At 51.6% G+C, this 17,443-nt stretch overlaps 1 protein-coding gene across 2 annotated transcripts in view; it reads right to left on the bottom strand.

Annotated features, from left to right (window-relative positions):
- The window catches only part of fermt3a (FERM domain containing kindlin 3a), a 57,768-nt gene that overhangs the window by 23,045 nt on the left and 17,280 nt on the right, over positions 1-17,443 (bottom strand). For both annotated transcript variants that reach the window (XM_085976271.1, XM_085976272.1), the window contains exons 3-4: positions 2,752-2,985; positions 1,377-1,517 (exon numbers count right to left, since the gene is read on the bottom strand). In XM_085976271.1, coding sequence (XP_085832397.1) covers positions 1,377-1,517; positions 2,752-2,985 — 375 coding nt within the window. The remainder of the gene's footprint in view (positions 1-1,376; positions 1,518-2,751; positions 2,986-17,443) is intronic.

Raw genomic sequence — 17,443 nt, 5'->3', positions numbered from 1 at the left:
TCTCCTGGCACCAGTGTGGCCAGAGTGAATGGGTCAGTCTGAGACTGTCCTACCTGCCAGTGCCTGCAGATGGCAATGCTGAGCACAGTCCGGTGCCCAAGCTCAGCACCGCCACCTGTAGGGCAACCAGGACATGGCACCTGTTCACAAGGCACTTTACAATTCTGATAAAAGTCTTGCAAGTGAATAATCCACTGAGTGAGGAGAAGTGGGATCAGGGAAATCCAACAGGGCAGCCGGCCTGTCAAGTCACAATTATGGTACGCCTATCCTGCCAATCCATTGGCAGGATAGGCGCACCAACGTCAGTTGGTCAACATCCCCAGCATCGAATCTTTGACCACGCTCGATCAGCTCCGATGGACGGGTCACATCGTCCGCATACCCGATACGAGACTCCCAAAACAAGCACTCTACTTGGAGCTCCGACATGGCAAGAGAGCCCCAGGTGGGCAGAGGAAACACTTCAAGGACACCCTCAAAGCCTCCTTGAAAAAGTGCAACATCCCCACCGACACCTGGGAATTCCTGGCCCAAGACCGCACAAAGTGGAGAAGCATCCGGGAAGGCACCGAACACCGAGTCTCTTTGCCGGGAGCAAGCGGAAGCCAAGCGCAGGCAGCGCAAGGAGCGCACGTCAACCCAAGCACCCCACCCACCCGCCCCTTCAACCACCGTCTGCCCCACCTGTGACAGAGACTGTAGGTCCCGCATTGGGCTCATCAGTCACCTGAGAACTCATTTTTAATGTGGAACAAGTCATCCTCAGTTCCGAGGGACTGCCTAAGAAGAGATGGTACAGTCTGGATCGGTCCAAAATCATCACTCAAGTGATCCATGTTTATATAATCATAGAATAAAACAGCACAGGAGGAGGCCATTCGGCCCATCGTGCCTGTGCCGGCTCTTTGAAAGAGCTCACCAATTAGTCCCACTCCCCCCTGCTCTCTCCCCACAGCCCTGCAAATTTCTCCTTTTCAAGTATTTATCCAATTTCCCCTTTGAAAGTTACTATTGAATCTGCTTCCACCGCCCTTTCAGGCAGCGCATTCCAGATCACAACAACTCGCAGCGGAAAAACACTCTCCTCATCTCCCCTCTGGTTCTTTTACCGATTATCTTCAATCTGTGTCCTCTGGTTACCGACCCTCCTGCCACTGGAAACACTTTCTCCTTATTTACTCCATCAAAACCCCTCATGATTTTGAGCACCTCAATTAAATCTCCCCTTAACCTTCTCTGCTCTAAGGAGAACAACCCCAGCTTCTCCAGTCTGTCCAGTTCAGTTTCAATCACACAAGACACTTAGAAAACAAACTGATCGCTTGAAAATGTATCTTTGAAGTTTTAAGGCCTGAAAAGTTTTTGATCATTACTTTGTGACCCTGTTGGCGTTGCAAGACATTCCATATCCACCACCCCCTCCTCCGGCCCAGTGTCCTTGTCCTTCTTCTTTTTCTTCTGGTTGGGGTCCTCCGGCGGTTTCAGAAGCGACAACTCCTCCGGGCGTCGGATATCTGACAAACAAATTAACGAATGAGTGAGCAATGGTCACGCTGGGAAGGCCACAGTGGCGACATCGGGCCTGCAGCACTGAAACAGGCTGCAGTGGGGAAAGAGTTAAACTGACATCGCTGGCAGTTTCCCTGAATGGTGTAACAAAGACAACAATCTAATAGGCCTTTGCGGTAGTAAGCTTTTTCTAAGTTGCTGAACTGGCAGTTGAGATAACCGAAGAATGACATATTGATTTTTGCGGTAGTGTTAGAATGATTGACAACTGCAAGCTGTGTAACTTGGAGACAATTGCAAATAGCCAGACGTGGAACCATAAGAGGCCTAGAGGATGTAAGTTCTGCTCTGGCGGGAAAGTAAAACCAATGAGTGGGAAATAAAAAGGCTTAGAGGGGCAGGACAATGAGTCAGAAGTACAATGTTGGTCGTCGATACGTGTCTTCACACTGTTCCCTTTGGGGAACTGTATGAAGTGGTGGAAGGATTTCTGGCCGCAATTAACGCTCCTTCCGTGACCGTAACCATCTTCGTACCAGCCATGAGGGTGGTTAGTCCTATGGCAGGAGGGTTTTACGGGCTCCCACAACCCATACGATGGGGGGGCCACCCACACCCACAAGTATCCCGCTGGATGTCAACCCAGAATTTAGAGCCGGAGCTCCGACTCCACTTGCCGGGACTGTCTGGAGCGGGGTTCGAAACCCTACGCCTTCTGGCCCAGCGGCGGGGACGCTACCGCTACGCCAAAGGCCCACTCCACAATGTTGGCGAGACCCCATCTTGCATGAACAAAGGTCATAGGTGCAACAACAGCTTGCGGTGATATCGGACATTTACTTTTCCGGTACTTTAACGTAACGCGGCATAGGCAACCAATCAGCGAATGTGCACACGGGGCGAAACCCAATCAAATGGTTAAGATGGATTGTGCACGAGGCTAATTATGTGCCAAAATTTTGTACAAAAGACTGCTTAAACTTTGTATCATTGGAGAGGAGTCTGGCTAAAGACAGAGCAGACCGTCTCCCCACCAGTGTAATAAAGATAACTTGACTATCGATCTGAAAACCTCGTGTCGAGAGTTGGTTTAAAATACTCCACAACACAGGCCATTCGGCCCAACTGGTCCAAGCACAGGAGGGGAGAGACGGAGTTAGAAGAGGGGAGGAGAATGGGAAGAGAAAGAAGGGGATGGGAAGAACAGATGCAGGAAGAGGCAGAGGGGAGAAGACTTACTGAGTATTTTGCAGATGCCGATGATGGACCTGAAGACCGGGCTGGAGAAACTCGCTTTCACTCGCACGGTCTTCATGTTGGGGAGGTGCAGCCGTAGCGGTTTGTACTGAGCGGTGAAGAGGAGCTTGGCGTCTGCCTGGATCCCGCACTTGTCCAGGGTCCAGCTGGTTTTGAGGACCCACTGGTTTTTCTGCTCCCACCACAGCCCATGGTCCGACCAGTTCTTCTTGATGTCTGACAGAACAAAAAGGGAGGGGAAAAAAAAGTGATGAACCCGCAGTGTAATCCGATTGGACAGTCCATCAATAATGAGCACTTGAAATTCAGCAATTCAAAGTGTCCCGTCCCCCCCCGCAATCGCTCAGTGAGTCAATCATGGAGACCAGCGCTGTCCCAGTCTGTGTGGAGAAACCCTGCTGTCCCGTATCCCAACTCGTACCAGATCCCATTCACCCATCACCCCCGCTGTGCTCGCCGATCTACATTGGCTCCCAGTCCGGCAACACCTCCATTTAAAAATTCTCATCCTGGTGTTCAAATCCCCCCGCGGCCTCCTCGCCCCCCCCCTCCCTATCTCTGTAACCTCCTCCAGCCCTACAACCCTCCCTATCTCTGTAACCTCCTCCAGCCCCTACAACCCTCCCTATCTCTGTAACCACCTCCAGCCCCTACACCCTCCCTATCTCTGTAACCTCCTCCAGCCCCTACAACCCTCCCTATCTCTGTAACCTCCTCCAGCCCCTACAACCCTCCCTATCTCTGTAACCACCTCCAGCCCCTACACCCTCCCTATCTCTGTAACCTCCTCCAGCCCCTACAACCCTCCCTATCTCTGTAACCTCCTCCAGCCCCTACAACCCTCCCTATCTCTGTAACCTCCTCCAGCCCCTACAACCCTCCCTATCTCTGTAACCTCCTCCAGCCCCTACAACCCTCCCTATCTCTGTAACCTCCTCCAGCCCCTACAACCCTCCCTATCTCTGTAACCTCCTCCAGCCCCTACAACCCTCCCTATCTCTGTAACCTCCTCCAGCCCTACAACCCTCCCTATCTCTGTAACCTCCTCCACCCCGACAACCCTCCGAGATCTCTGCGTTCCCCCCAACTCTGGCCCCTTTTGCTGTAACATTGGCGGCCGTGCCTTCAGCCGCCCAGGCCCTAAGCTCTGGAATTCCCTCCCTAAACCTCTCTCTCTCCTCCTTTAAGATGCTGCTTAAAACCAAGCCTTTGGTCACCGTGCCAATTTACGCTCCGGTGAAGCGCCTTGGGACGTTTTACCACATCAAAGGCGCGGTATAAATGCAAGTCTTTGAGCTGGCTGATCTCAGATGGGATGGGAGTAGGATGCGGGGCAGTTAGCTTCAACACTCTTGGACTAAGGGCCTGGGGGGGGGGGGCGGGGGGGAAACGTGTAGTGGTCCCGCTTCTGATCAGAATCCGGTGCTCCTGCTGCTGCCGATCGTGGGGCGAGGACAAAATCGGACATGTGACGCCCCCCATGGCCCAACAGCTCACTGACATTCGCCATCTAGCCTCAACGCACGGTGCACGGTCAGTTACGTGAGGTTGGCCCAGCCCTATGGACATTTACTTCAGCGCCACCAGAAACAGAAGGGATCTGTCGCTATGGAGACTCCTCACACAGCCCATCCACAAACAAGCTTTTATCTCTTTTTTTCCAACATGGAAGGAGGAAATCCCATTATAAAAAAAAATTGCCTGCAAAAATGAGATTAGTAAAAAATATCTTTACTCCTTTCCGAGAACTGGAATGGATCCGGGATAAGACTCCCCAGTCGGCCGGCCGTTGTGTGATATCCCGTCAGCTGATGCCCACAAAAAACCCGCAGAGGCGAGGTGACCATCCCTGTCGGCCGCAAACCCCGAGCGTCTCAGAATATCCCTCGGAGGCCCCAAAACTAATTTTGATTGTATGCCCTCCAGCCCTACCCCTACCCTCCACCCGCTCCAAGATCTCTGCGCTATTCCAATTCTGGGCTCTGGTGCTGTCCCCCGATTTTAATCATAACAGCATAAGAAATAGGAGCAGGAGTCGGCCATTTGGCCTCTCGAGCCTGCTCCGTCATTCAATAAGATCATGGCTGATCTTCTACTTCACCTCCACTTCCCCGCCCGATCACCATATCCCTTGATTCACCCTGTAAATCACCCCGTCATTGACGGCCGTGCCTTCAGCCGCCCGGGCCCTAAGCTCTGGAATTCCCTCCCTAAACCTCTCCACCTCTCTCCCCTCCTTTAAGACGCTCCTTAAAACTGACCTCTTTGACCAAGCTTTTGGTCACTTGTCCTAATATCTCCTTGCATGGTTCAATGTCAATTTTTTAACAACATAAGGACATAAGAATGAGGAGCAGGAGTCGACCACACGGCCCCTCGAGCCTGCTCTGCCGTTCATTAAGATCATGGCTGATCATCGACCTCAACTCCACTTTCCCGCCCTATCCCCATATCCCTTAATTCCTCTGGAGTCCAAAAATCTATTGATCTCAGCCTTGAATATACTCAACGACTGAGCCTCCACAGCCCTCTGGGGCAGAGAATTCCAAAGATTCACCGCCCTCTGAGTGCAGAAATTCCTCCTCATCTCAGTCCTAAATGGCCGACCCCTTATCCTGAGACTATGCCCCTAGTTCTAGACTCTCCAGCCAGGGGAAACAACCTCTCAGCATCTACCCTGTCAATCCCCCTCAATGTTTCAATGAGATCACCTCTCATTCTTCTAAACTCCAGAGAGTATCGGCCCAATCTACACAATCTCTCCTCATAGGGCAGCCCGCTTATCCCAGGAATCAATCTAGTGAACCTTCGTTGCACCGCCTCCAAGGCAAGTATATCCTTCCTTAGATAAGGAGACCAAAACTGTGCACAGTACTCCAGGCGTGGTCTCACCAAGGCCCTGTACAAGACTTCCTTACTCTTATACTCCAACCCCCTTGCAATAAGGGCCAACATGCCATTTGCCTTCCTAATTGCTTGCTGTACCTGCATGCTAACTGTGTGTGTTTCTTGCACTAGGACTGACATGAATCAGTCATTCATGAAAGAAAGACTGATGAAATAATACTGAGCGGCCTGCAGGTGGCGCTGTCCAGGGAGAGTATAACTACTCGGGCACGGGCCCAGCTTGTGCAGGACATTCTTAACAGGAACTAGTGAAGGACACAACTAGACCTCCAGGTTGTAAAACAGTTGATTAAAGCTTTGTTTAATGCTTAGACCAAGTGCCTAGTAGTTTTCTTACGTCAGGGACACCTGGTGTTTTGTTTGATAATCGCTCCTGTGAAGCGCCTTGGGACATTTCACTCCGTTAAAGGCGCTATATAAATGCAAGCTGTTGTTGTCATTGATGATAAAATGGTGGCAGGGAGAGCGCGGCACAGGCACGGGGCATTAATCTCTCCCACTCACGTACCTGGCCGGGGGTGGAGGGGAATTGGGTGAGGGTTAAGATCGACCCCGGTGTGTTTCTGATCTGTGTGCATGTGTGTGCCCGTGGGCGTTTACATACAGGGATGCGTGCATGCAGGTCCGTGCGCTAGAGTTGAGTGGGGCCAGTGGCCGCCGAGAGACTTCCTGGTTAAAATGATGGCTTGCAACGGTTCAAACTCGTGATGCTAAAAATCATTCCCGGACCAGCCAGAGACTTCCGTGTGCGGCCAGTTACACACAGCTGTTTCACTTCCCCTCCCCCCACCACCACACTCAGTGAACCGGAGGCTGGAAGAACATGTGCCATAGAACCATACAGCACAGAAGCAGGCCATTCGGCCCATCGTGCCTGAGCTGGCTCTCTGAAAGAGCTCTCCAATTAGTTCCACTCCCCTCCCGCCCCTCGCTCTTTCAACACAGCCCTGCAGACAGGGGCCTCGGTTTAATGTTTCATCCAAAAGACAGCCCCTCCGGGAGTGCAGCACTCCCTCAGTACTGCCCCTCCGGGAGTGCGGCGCTCCCTCAGTACCGCCCCTCCGACAGTGCAGCGCTCCCTCAGTACTGCCCCTCCGACAGTGCGACGCTCCCTCAGTACCGCCCTTCCGACAGTGCGGCGCTCCCTCAGTACTGCCCCTCCGGCACTCCCTCAGTACCGCCCCTCCGACAGTGCAGCGCTCCCTCAGTACTGCCCCTCCGACAGTGCGACGCTCCCTCAGTACCGCCCCTCCGACAGTGCAGCGCTCCCTCAGTACTGCCCCTCCGACAGTGCGGCGCTCTCTCAGTACCGCCCCTCCGACAGTGCAGCGCTCCCTCAGTACCGCCCCTCCGACAGTGCAGTGCTCCCTCAGTACCGCCCCTCCGACAGTGCAGCCCTCCCTGGATTATGGGCTCAAGTCTCTGGAGTGGGGGCTCGAACCGATGCGAGTGCGCTACCCACTGAACCATGGCTGACACCAGGGGAGGTTGGGCGACACAACTGCTAGACCTGCACACGGGCAGTTACGACAGAGGCTTTCCCATGCAGTCACAGGCTGCATTCAGTGTTGGGGAGAGGGCCAAACAAGACAGCAACGGTAAAAGTGTATTGCTGCTTTGTACCAGGGTGTTGGCGGGAGGCAGTGATGTGCAGTTCAACATTACCCGTGGCCACAAGCAAAATACCAGCCTGGTGCAGCCTTTAAAACCCCTTCCTCCAGGGGGATTGTGTGACAACGGAGGCAGCCCTGCGAGGTAACACAGGCTCAAGGTGGTAGGCCGTGTTCTGATGTTCCCTCTTAATGGGCTGGAGTCGCAGCATATTTTTTAAAACAGTAAGTTATAGCTGTGAGGCAGAAATTCTGAGCATGCCGTCCTTGTTTGCTAATTACAGGAGGGTGTATTTGCAGAGAAGATGGCACCGCCCCCCCAACTGCTTCACCTGATCGACTCACCAACTCGTTCCCTCAGAATCTCAGACTGTTACATTATTGTCCTCTTTTCCTTCCTCCTCTCCCCAAGCTCGGGGCTTTGGTTTCACGGTTGTCCCCCAGCGCCTTACTTAAGCGGCTATTCCTCGTTTGAGACAGTCTAGGCAGCGACTTGGAGCTGGTTATATGGCCGAGTCCAATCATAGAAACATAGAAGATAGGAGCAGGAGTAGGCCATTCAGCCCCTCAAGCCTGCTCCGCCATTCAATGCGATCATGGCTGATCATCCAATTTCAGTACCCTGTCCCTGCCTTCTCCCCATATCCCTTTAGCCTTAAGAAATATATCCAACTCCTTCTTGAATATATTTAATGAATTGGCCTCTACTGCTTTCTGTGGTAGAGAATTCCACAGGTTCACCACTCTCTGGGTGAAGAAATTCTTCCTCATCTCTGTCCTAAATGGCTTACCCCTTATCCTTAGACTACGATCCCTGGTTCTGGACTCCCCGGCCATCGGGAACATCCTTCCTGCATCTAGTCTGTCCAGTCCTGTCAGAATTTTATAAGTTTCAATGAGATCCCCTCTCATTCTTCTAAACTCCAGCGAGTATAAGCCCAATCGACCCAATCTCTCCTCATATGTCATTCCTGCCATCCCAGGTATCAGTCTGGTGAATCTTCGCTGAACTCCTTCCATGGCAAGAACATCCTTCCTCAGATAAGGCGACCAAAACTGCACACAATACTCAAGGTGTGGTCTCACCAAGGCCCTGTACAACTGCAGCAAGACATCCTTGTTCCTGTACTCAAACCCTCTCGCTACGAAGGCCAACATACCATTTGCCTTCTTAACCGCCTGCTGCACCTGCATGCTTACCTTCAGCGACTGGTGCACAAGGACACCCAGGTCTCGTTGCACTTCCCCTTCTCCCAATCTATTGCCATTCAGATAATAATCTGCCTTCCTGTTTTTGCCACCAAAGTGGATAACCTCACATTTATCCACGTTATATTGCATCTGCCATGCTTCTGCCCAATCATCCAACCTGTCCAAATCATCCTGTAGTTTCTCGGCATCCTCCTCACAGCACACACGCCCACCCAGCTTTGTGTCGTCTGCAAATTTGGAGATATTACATCTAGTTCCCTTGTCTAGATCATTAATACATATTGTGAATAGCTGGGGTCCTAGGACCGATCCCTGCGGTACCCCACTAGTCACTGCCTGCCACTTGGAAAAAGACCCATTTATTCCAACTCTTTGCTTTCTGTCTGCCAACCAGTTCTCTATCCAAGTCAATACCTTGCCCCCAATCCCACGTGCCTTAACTTTACACGCTAATCTCTTAAGCGGGACCTTATCGAAAGCCTTCTGAAAGTCCAAATACACCACATCCACTGGTTCTCCCTTATCTATTTTACCAGTTACATCCTCAAAAAATTCCAGTAGATTAGTCAAGCACGATTTACCTTTTGTAAATCCATGTTGACTTTGTCCGATCCTGTCACTGTTTTCCAAGTGCTCTGCTATTACATCTTTTATAATAGACTCTAGCATTTTCCCCACTACCGATGTCAGGCTTACCGGTCTGTAATTCCCCGTTTTCTCTCTGCCACCTTTTTTGAATAGTGGGGTAACATTAGCTACCCTCATAGTGGGGTAACATTAGCTACCCTCTGTAATCCTGTCTGCACACGCGCACTTTCCAAGATGGATCGATTTAAAATTCTAATAGCGTCCACGTTCCCTCCACCATCCACTCACTCCCCCAGTGACCAGTTGTTAAAGGCACCGCCCAGCGAGGTGCAGAGCTGGTGTTCAAATCCCTGCGTAGCCTTGCTCCCTCCGTATCTCTGTAACCTCTTCCAGCCCCTACAACCCGCCCGATCTCTGTAACCCCCTCCAGCCCTAGAACCCTCCCTATCTCTGTAACCTCCTCCAGCCCTACAACCCTCCCCATCTCTGTAACCTCCTGCAGCCCCTACAACCCTCCCTATCTCTGTAACCCCTTCCAGCCCTACAACCCTCCCTATCTCTGTAACCTCCTCCAGCCCTACAACCCTCCCTATCTCTGTAACCTCCTCCAGCCCTACAACCCTCCCTATCTCTGTAACCTCCTCCAGCCCTACAACCCTCCGAGATCTCTGCGCTCCTCCAATTCTGGCCTCTTGCGCATCCCCCGATTTCCATCGCTCCACCATTGGCGGCCGTGCCTTCAGCCGCCTGGGCCCTAAGCTCTGGAATTCCCTCCCTAAACCTCTCCGCCTCTCTCTCCTCCTTTAAGAAGCTCCTTAAAACTGACCTCTTTGATTAAGCTTTTGGTCACCCGTCCTAATATCTCCTTATGTGGCTCGGTGTCAAATTTTGTCTGATTTACGCTCCTGTGAAGCGCCTTGGGACGTTTTACTATGTTAAAGGTGCTGTGTAAACACAAGATGTTGTTGGTTCCATTCCTGATCCGTGTTGGGTTAGTTGATGTTGGATGGAGTGGGGCACTACAATTGGTCTCCGCGTCTCTAAGCTAACAAGGGGAATAGAAAACCGACTAGGGTTCCTGCTTCTGATCCTTATCCAGTCACCCCTTGCTGGAAATTGTGTGTTGGGCGAACGGGAATACGCTGAGCTGTGAGTCTGTCGTCAAGTAGCCCCACCTCGGCCGCTTGAGTAAGGGCGTCCGTGGAACCTTCAGGAGAGGGCACTGAAGAAAGAGGCAGGAGGCAGGCTGGACCCGGGGCTACGGGCGAGCTGGCGGGACGGGCATTTGAGCAAAGGGTCACATGTTGATCATTCCAGATTGGGAGATGCCTGGGACTGATACTCACTGTTGCCACTGAAGAGCGAGAGCCCCGCAGTGGAATGCAGTACATCCGCAATCTCCTTTCATTGTAATTAGACAGGCCCAATGAATCATTGTAATTTTCCTCCGACAGGTATTTTGGAACTCAAAATCTGGCGTCAACGAGTCACTACTTCCTGATTCACCTCACCTCACTCCTTTCAAAGGATTCCTTAAAAACCCGACCTCTTCAACTGTTCTTTTGGTTCTCGCCCCCCGACCCCCACCTTTATGTCCTCCTCTACCCTCTGCAAAGAGTTGAGGGGTTCATCTCTGTGAGATACGCTGCATCAATGTAAACTGGTGCTGCGTTGAAGAAAGACTTGTTTTTCTCCAGCGCCTTTCACCACCCCAGGACGTCCCAAAGCACTTTACAGCCAATGAAGTACTCTTGAAGTGCGGCCACTGTTGTAATGTCGGAATCCCGGCAGCCAATTTGTGCACAGCAAGCTCCCACAAACAGCAATGTGATAATTGACGTAAGAAAACTACTAGGCACTTGGTCTAAGCGTTAAACAAAGCTTTAATCAACTGTTTTACAACATGGAGGTCTAATTGTGTCCTTCACTAGTTCCTGTTAAGAATGTCCTGTGCAAGCTGGGCCCGTGCCCGAGTATTTATACTCTCCCTGGACAGTGCCACCCGTAGGCCGCTCAGTATTATTTCATAAGTCTTTCTTTCATGAATGACTGATTCATGTCAATAATGACCAGATCATCTGTTTTTCTGAGGACGCGACTGCTGCCAACGAAACTAGTTGGCTGGGCATGTGCAGTTTCAGTGTTTGTTTCTCTCCAGATATCACGGTCTCCCTTTTTACAACCGCAGATTCTCCACATTTCCCGTCACTAATTCTAAACTCTTGTTTTCCAAATGCGCGTTTATTCTCCGTTTTCTTTCAACAACTAACGGTTCGGAATAACCACCTCCCCTTCACGTTCAACGGCATTACCATCGCCGAATCCCCCCACCATCAACATCCTGGGGGTCACCATTAACCAGAAACTTAACTGGACCAGCCACATAAATACTGTGGCAACAAGAGCAGGTCAGAGGCTGGGTATTCTGTGGCGAGTGTCTCACCTCCTGACTCCCCAAAGCCTCTCCACCATCTACAAGGCACAAGTCAGGAGTGTGATGGAATACTCTCCACTTGCCTGGATGAGTGCAGCTCCCAACAACACTCAAGAAGCTCGACACCATCCAGGACAAAGCAGCCCGCTTGATCGGCACCCCATCCACCACCTTAAACATTCACTCCCTCCACCACCGGCGTACCGTGGCTGCAGTGTGGACCATCTACAAGATGCACTGCAGCAACTCACCAAGGCTTCTTAGGCAGCACCTCCCAAACCCTCGACCTTTTCCACCTAGAAGGACAAGGGCAGCAGGTGCATGGGAACACCACCACCTCCAAGTTCCCCTCCAAGTCACACACCATCCTGACTTGGAAATATATCGCCGATCCTTCATCGTCGCTGGGTCAAAATCCTGGAACTCCCTCCCTAACAGCACTGTGGGAGTACCTGCACCACACATAGAAACATAGAAACTAGGAGCAGGAGTAGGCCATTCGGCCCTTCGAGCCTGCTCCGCCATTCAACGAGATCATGGCTGATCATCCAAACCCTAGCACCCGGTCACTACACCGACAGCCATCCCACCCAAGCCCTATCCCCGTAACCCCATAACCCCACGTGTTTAATCCCACCCTAACACTAAGGGCCAATTTTTTTTTTTTAATCATGGCCAATCAACCTAACCCGCACATCTTTGGACTGTGGGAGGAAACCGGAGCACCCGGAGGAAACCCACGCAAACACGGGGAGAATGTGCAAACTCCACACAGACAGTCACCCGAGGCTGGATTTGAACCCGGGTCCCTGGCGCTGTGAGGCAACAGTGCTAACCACTATGCCACCGTGCACTATGCCACGGACTGCAGCGGTTCAAGAAGGCAGCTCACCACCACCTTCTCGAGGGCAACTAGGGATGGGCAATAAATGCTGGGCCTTGCCAGCGACGCCCACATCCCATAAGCGAATACATTTTAAAAAGCCAACTCACAGCATAGATTCGAGCTCAATCTTTGTACAAGCAAGATCAGATTATGGGTTGATTCCCCTTTCACAGGAGTCGCGGCAGCATCTGAACCGGAGCCGAGACTCCTGGTGGAAGAAGTCAAACGGTGACAGAGCCGCTATTGCGGTCTCGGTTCGAAGTGCAATTGTAAAACAGGGGGATTACGGTTACTGATCCGCTATTTCCCCCAATAACAATTCATTTTCTTCATCCCTTTCACACGGAGCTCGTGCTCCGTACAAATAAATCTCCGCAACCCTCCCCCCGCGAAATTATTATACATCAATACTTAAACCAACCCAGAGCTCCACAGATTAATGCGATATTATTATATTTTGGTCTCCTTATCTGAGGAAGGATATACTTGCCTTAGAAGCGGTGCAACAAAGGAACATCAGATTGATTTCTGGGATGAGAGGGTTGTCCTATGAGGAGAGATTGAGTAGAATGGGCCGATACTCTCTGGAGTTTAGAAGAATGAGAGGTGATCTCATTGAAACATACAAGATTCTGAAGGGGATTGACAGGGTAGATGCTGAGAGGTTGTTTCCCCCTGGGTGGAGAGTCTAGAACCAGGGGTCACAGTCTCAGAATAAGGGGTCGGCCATTTAGGACCGAGATGAGGAGGAATTTCTTCAGTCAGAGGGCGGTGAATCTTTGGAATTCTCTACCCCAGCGGGCTGTGGAGGCTCAATCGTTGGGTATATTCAAGGCTGAGATGGATAGATTTTTGGGCTCTATGGGAATCAAGGGATATGGGAATCAGTCGGAAAGTGGAGTTGAGGTTGAAGATCAGCCATGACCTTATTGAATGGTGGAGCAGGCTCGAGGGGCCGTATGGCCGACTCCTGCTCCTAATTCTTATGTTCTTATACATTAATAATTAAACCAACACAGATCTATGTGCAGAAGCGAGCTTCCAGTCATTGGCAGCAGTCACTCTGGTTTTTATTTTAAAGTGATGTTGACTGAGGGATAAATATTGGCCAGGACGCCGGGGAGGACTCCCCCCTGCTCTTCTTCGAAATAGTGGCCGTGGGATCTTTTATACCCGCCTCAAGAGGGCAGACGAGGGCCTCGGTTTAACGACTCATCAGAAAGACGTATGTTGTCTCCTCTGGCTGTATGGGCCTTGGCCCCTTCACCTGGGGTCTCTCATCGACCATAAAAAAAGGATAAGGGCGAGCTCATTGTGGCTTTAGAAGACCGCGCCCGAGACTTGCTACGGTACAGCCAGACGCGGCCTCAGATCGGCTTGGACGAGAGCGGCTCGAAAGAACGAACCAATTTGCGTTTGGATGCAAATTGATGGGATTTAAATTTGGTGGCGCAGATTTTCCAGTCCTGGCATCAAACGGGCGGACAGGGAGTAGAAAATGGCCAGAAGTCCTGCCCACCTTGTGCCCCCCCCCCCCCCCCCAAACGCAGTTTCTGGTGCTGGAGGAAACACCCAACCTCAGGTTGGCACTTTATTTAGTCAGAATTTGGGACGCCTCAATCCTGGCCGTCATTTCACAAGGTCACCAGATAATGACAGCTGCAGAAGGCCATTCGGCCCATTTCGTCTATCCCGAAGAGTTCTTCCACATGGCGGCATCTTAATTATAGTTGTCAAACTATTCCAGGATTTTCACCTCCCACTGTTCTATCCATTCCAAGTGTGGATCGCTCGTTGGGTGAAGAACACGCCGAGATCAATCCTAAATTTATCATTTACTTTTGTTCTCGGGATGTGGGCGTCGCTGGCGAGGCCCAGCATTTATTGCTCCTCCCTAATTGCCCTCGAGAAGGTGGTGGTGAGCCGCCTTCTTGAACCGCTGCAGTCCCGTGTGGTGGAAGGCGCTCCCGCAGCGCTGTGAGGGAGTTGCAGGATCCTGACTCGGCGACGATGAAGGAACAGCCGACACACATGCCAGCGTGCGACCCGGAAGTGCAGGTGTCCCCAGAACACCGACCTTCTCGATGGTAGAGGTCGCAGGGGAGGGAGGTGCGGTCAAAGTGACAGTGGTGATTTGCTGCAGTGCGTCCTGTAGATGACGAATGGCAGTGGATGTTAAGACCCCAGTCCCTACAGCTCTGGCAAAGGTTGATAGTGGCTCTTGAGACGCCTTTTGAATCACTTTATTGAGACGCTCCCCTTTAATTGACCCCGTGCCTGTAAATATCACTTAGACGGGATGTGCTCCTCCTCCCACTAGTGTGCTCGCGAGAGCCACCCTAATCTGCACCTGAAGCGAACGAGCTGACCATGGTACCCTTCCATTTGTCTAAACTCCCCCCAATAGCTATCCCAGTCGAAACCATGCCAAAAGAGACAATCTGTGCTTATCTGAGGAAGGATATACTTGCCTTAGAAACGGTGCAACGAAGGTTCACTCGATCGATCCCTGGGATGAGGGGGTTGTCCTATGGTGAGAGACTGTGTAGAATGGGCCGATACTCTCTGGAGTTTAGAAGAATGAGAGGTGATCTGATTGAAACATACAAGATTCTGAGGGGGATTGACAGGGTAGATGCTGAGAGGTTGTTTCCCCCTGGCTGGAGAGTCTAGAACCAGGGGTCACAGTCTCAGGATAAGGGGTCGGCCATTTAGGACTGAGATGAGGAGGAATTTCTTCACTCAGAGGGTTGTGAGTCTTTGGAATTCTCTGCCCCAGAGGGCTGTGGAGGCTCAGTCGTTGGGTATATTCAAGGCTGAGATCGATAGATTTTTGGACTCTAGGGGAATCGAGGGATATGAGGATCGGGCGGGAAAGTGGAGTTGAGGTCGATGATCAGCCATGATCTTATTGAACGGCGGAGCAGGCTCAAGGGGCCGAATGGCCGACTCCTGCTCCTAATCCTTATGCTCTTAAAAGATAGTTCTCCTCCAGCCCCACAACCTAAATATTTGCGTTCCACAAGTTCTGGCCTCCTGAGCATCCCTGATTTTAATCGCTCCACCATTGGCGGCCGTGCCTTCAGCTACCTGGGCCCGGAGCTCTGGAATTCCCTCCCTAAACCTCTCCGCCTCTCTCTCCTCCTTTAAGATGCTCCTTAAAACCTCCCTCTTTGACCAAGCTTTTGGTCGCCTGTCCTAATTTCTCCTTATGTAGCTCAGTGTCAAATTTTCTATTGTAACTCTCCTGTGAAGCGCCTTGGGACGTTTTACTACTTTAAAGGCGCTATGTAACTACAAGCCGTTGCTGTCCTCGCCTGCGCACTGTCCAGCGGTCGTCAATGGATATTGGTCAGGAGCAGGAACCCTGGCTGCTTTTCTCCCCACATTAGGCCCGGGGGGGCGCTGAGGCCTCAACGGCTGCTCTGGTTGAGGTTGACTAACTCAGCGCAGACCAGAAACAAAACCAGGGAAACCATCTCACGACAGAGGTGGCGTGTTTACTCACCGAGCCATCAGGTGTGTGGGGATTGTTTGCTGGAATCAAGGGGATGTGGGGATCGGGCGGGGAAGTAGAGTTGAGGTCGAAGATCAGCCAGGATCTACCATCAGAACTGTGTTAACCATCCCCTAATTCAGGATTCCTACCATCAGAACCATGTTAACCAGCCCCGACTATTTTCCCGACATCCCTCTCCCCTTTTCAGACTCTCTCCTGTGTCAGGTGCCATTCCAAGGAAAGACACAAAATGGCCGAAGTCTCTGCACAACAAACAGAAGATGGCTCCCATCTGGAAATGTGCGCGAGCTGCCTCCGCCCCCCCAGCTCAGTTCCTGCAGACTCTGGAGGGCTTGTGTCAGACGCTGCTGCTCTGCTGAACTCGGTCCCCACATGACTGCCAGAAACGCGCTGCAACTTCCTGCTCTGGTCTGTATCTTACTCATCCAACCTGCCCGAGGCCGAGCCAACCACATCCTTCCGCATCGGCACAGGCGGAAAAATTAGAAGAAAAAAAAAAGAGCGTTTCATTGGTGGGGCTCGAGCAACAAAGCCAGGGATCTCAGAGTTTGGAGGCAGAGGGAGTGGCTCGAAACAGAAACAACCTCCATCGCACATCGACATAAAAGGTCAGACTGCAGTACTCCAGCTCCACACTGGTGATCTCATTCACCACTCGTGCATGTCTCCTAAAGCCAGGGGTTTCTGCTCCAGACATCTATTCCGTGACCCACTGCCCCCATTTGAAAAGTGTAAATGTGCCGAGATCAGGAGAGGATCGGACTATCCTGTCCATCAGGAAGAGTCTTAAGAGCCTACCTCTTTTTTTATTCATTGATGGGATGTGGGCGTCACTGGCTAGGCCTGCATTTAGTGCCCATCCCTAATTGCCCTTGAGAAGATGGTGGTGAGCCGCCTTCTTGAACCGCTGCAGTCCGTGTGGTGTAGGTACACCCACAATGCTGTTAGGAAGGGAGTTCCAGGATTTTGGCCCAGCGACAGTGAAGGAACGGCGGTACAGGTCCAAGTCAGGATGGTGTGTGGCTTGGAGGGGAACTTGTAGGTGGTGATGTTCCCATGCGTCTGCTGCCCTTGTCCTTCTAAGTGGTAGAGGTCGCGGGTTTGGAAGGTGCTGTTGAAGGAGCTTTGGCGAGTTGCTGCAGTGCATCTTGTAGATGGTATACACTGCAGCCACAGTGCACCGGTGGTGGAGGGAGTGAATGTTGAAGGTGGTGGATGAAGTGCCAATCAAGCGGGCTGCTTTATCCTGAATGGTGTCGAGCTTCTTGAGTGTTGTTGGAGCTGCACTCATCCAGGCAAGTGGAGAGTATTCCATCACACTCCTGACTTGTGCCTTGTAGATGGTGGAAAGGCTTTGGGGAGTCAGGAGGTGAGACACTCGCCGCAGAATTCCCAGCCTCTGGCCTGCTCTTGTAGCCACAGTATTTATATGGCTGGTCCAGTTCAGTTTCTGATCAATGGTAACCCCCAGGATGTTGATAGTGGGGGATTCAGCGATGGTAATGCCATTGAATGTC

Source organism: Somniosus microcephalus, unplaced genomic scaffold, assembly GCF_052327205.1.
Source record: "Somniosus microcephalus isolate GS21.2 unplaced genomic scaffold, FLI_Smic_1.0 unresolved_chr2, whole genome shotgun sequence".
In the NCBI taxonomy this organism is placed as follows: Eukaryota; Metazoa; Chordata; class Chondrichthyes; order Squaliformes; family Somniosidae; genus Somniosus; species Somniosus microcephalus.
This window is presented reverse-complemented; position numbering and strand designations above follow the sequence as displayed.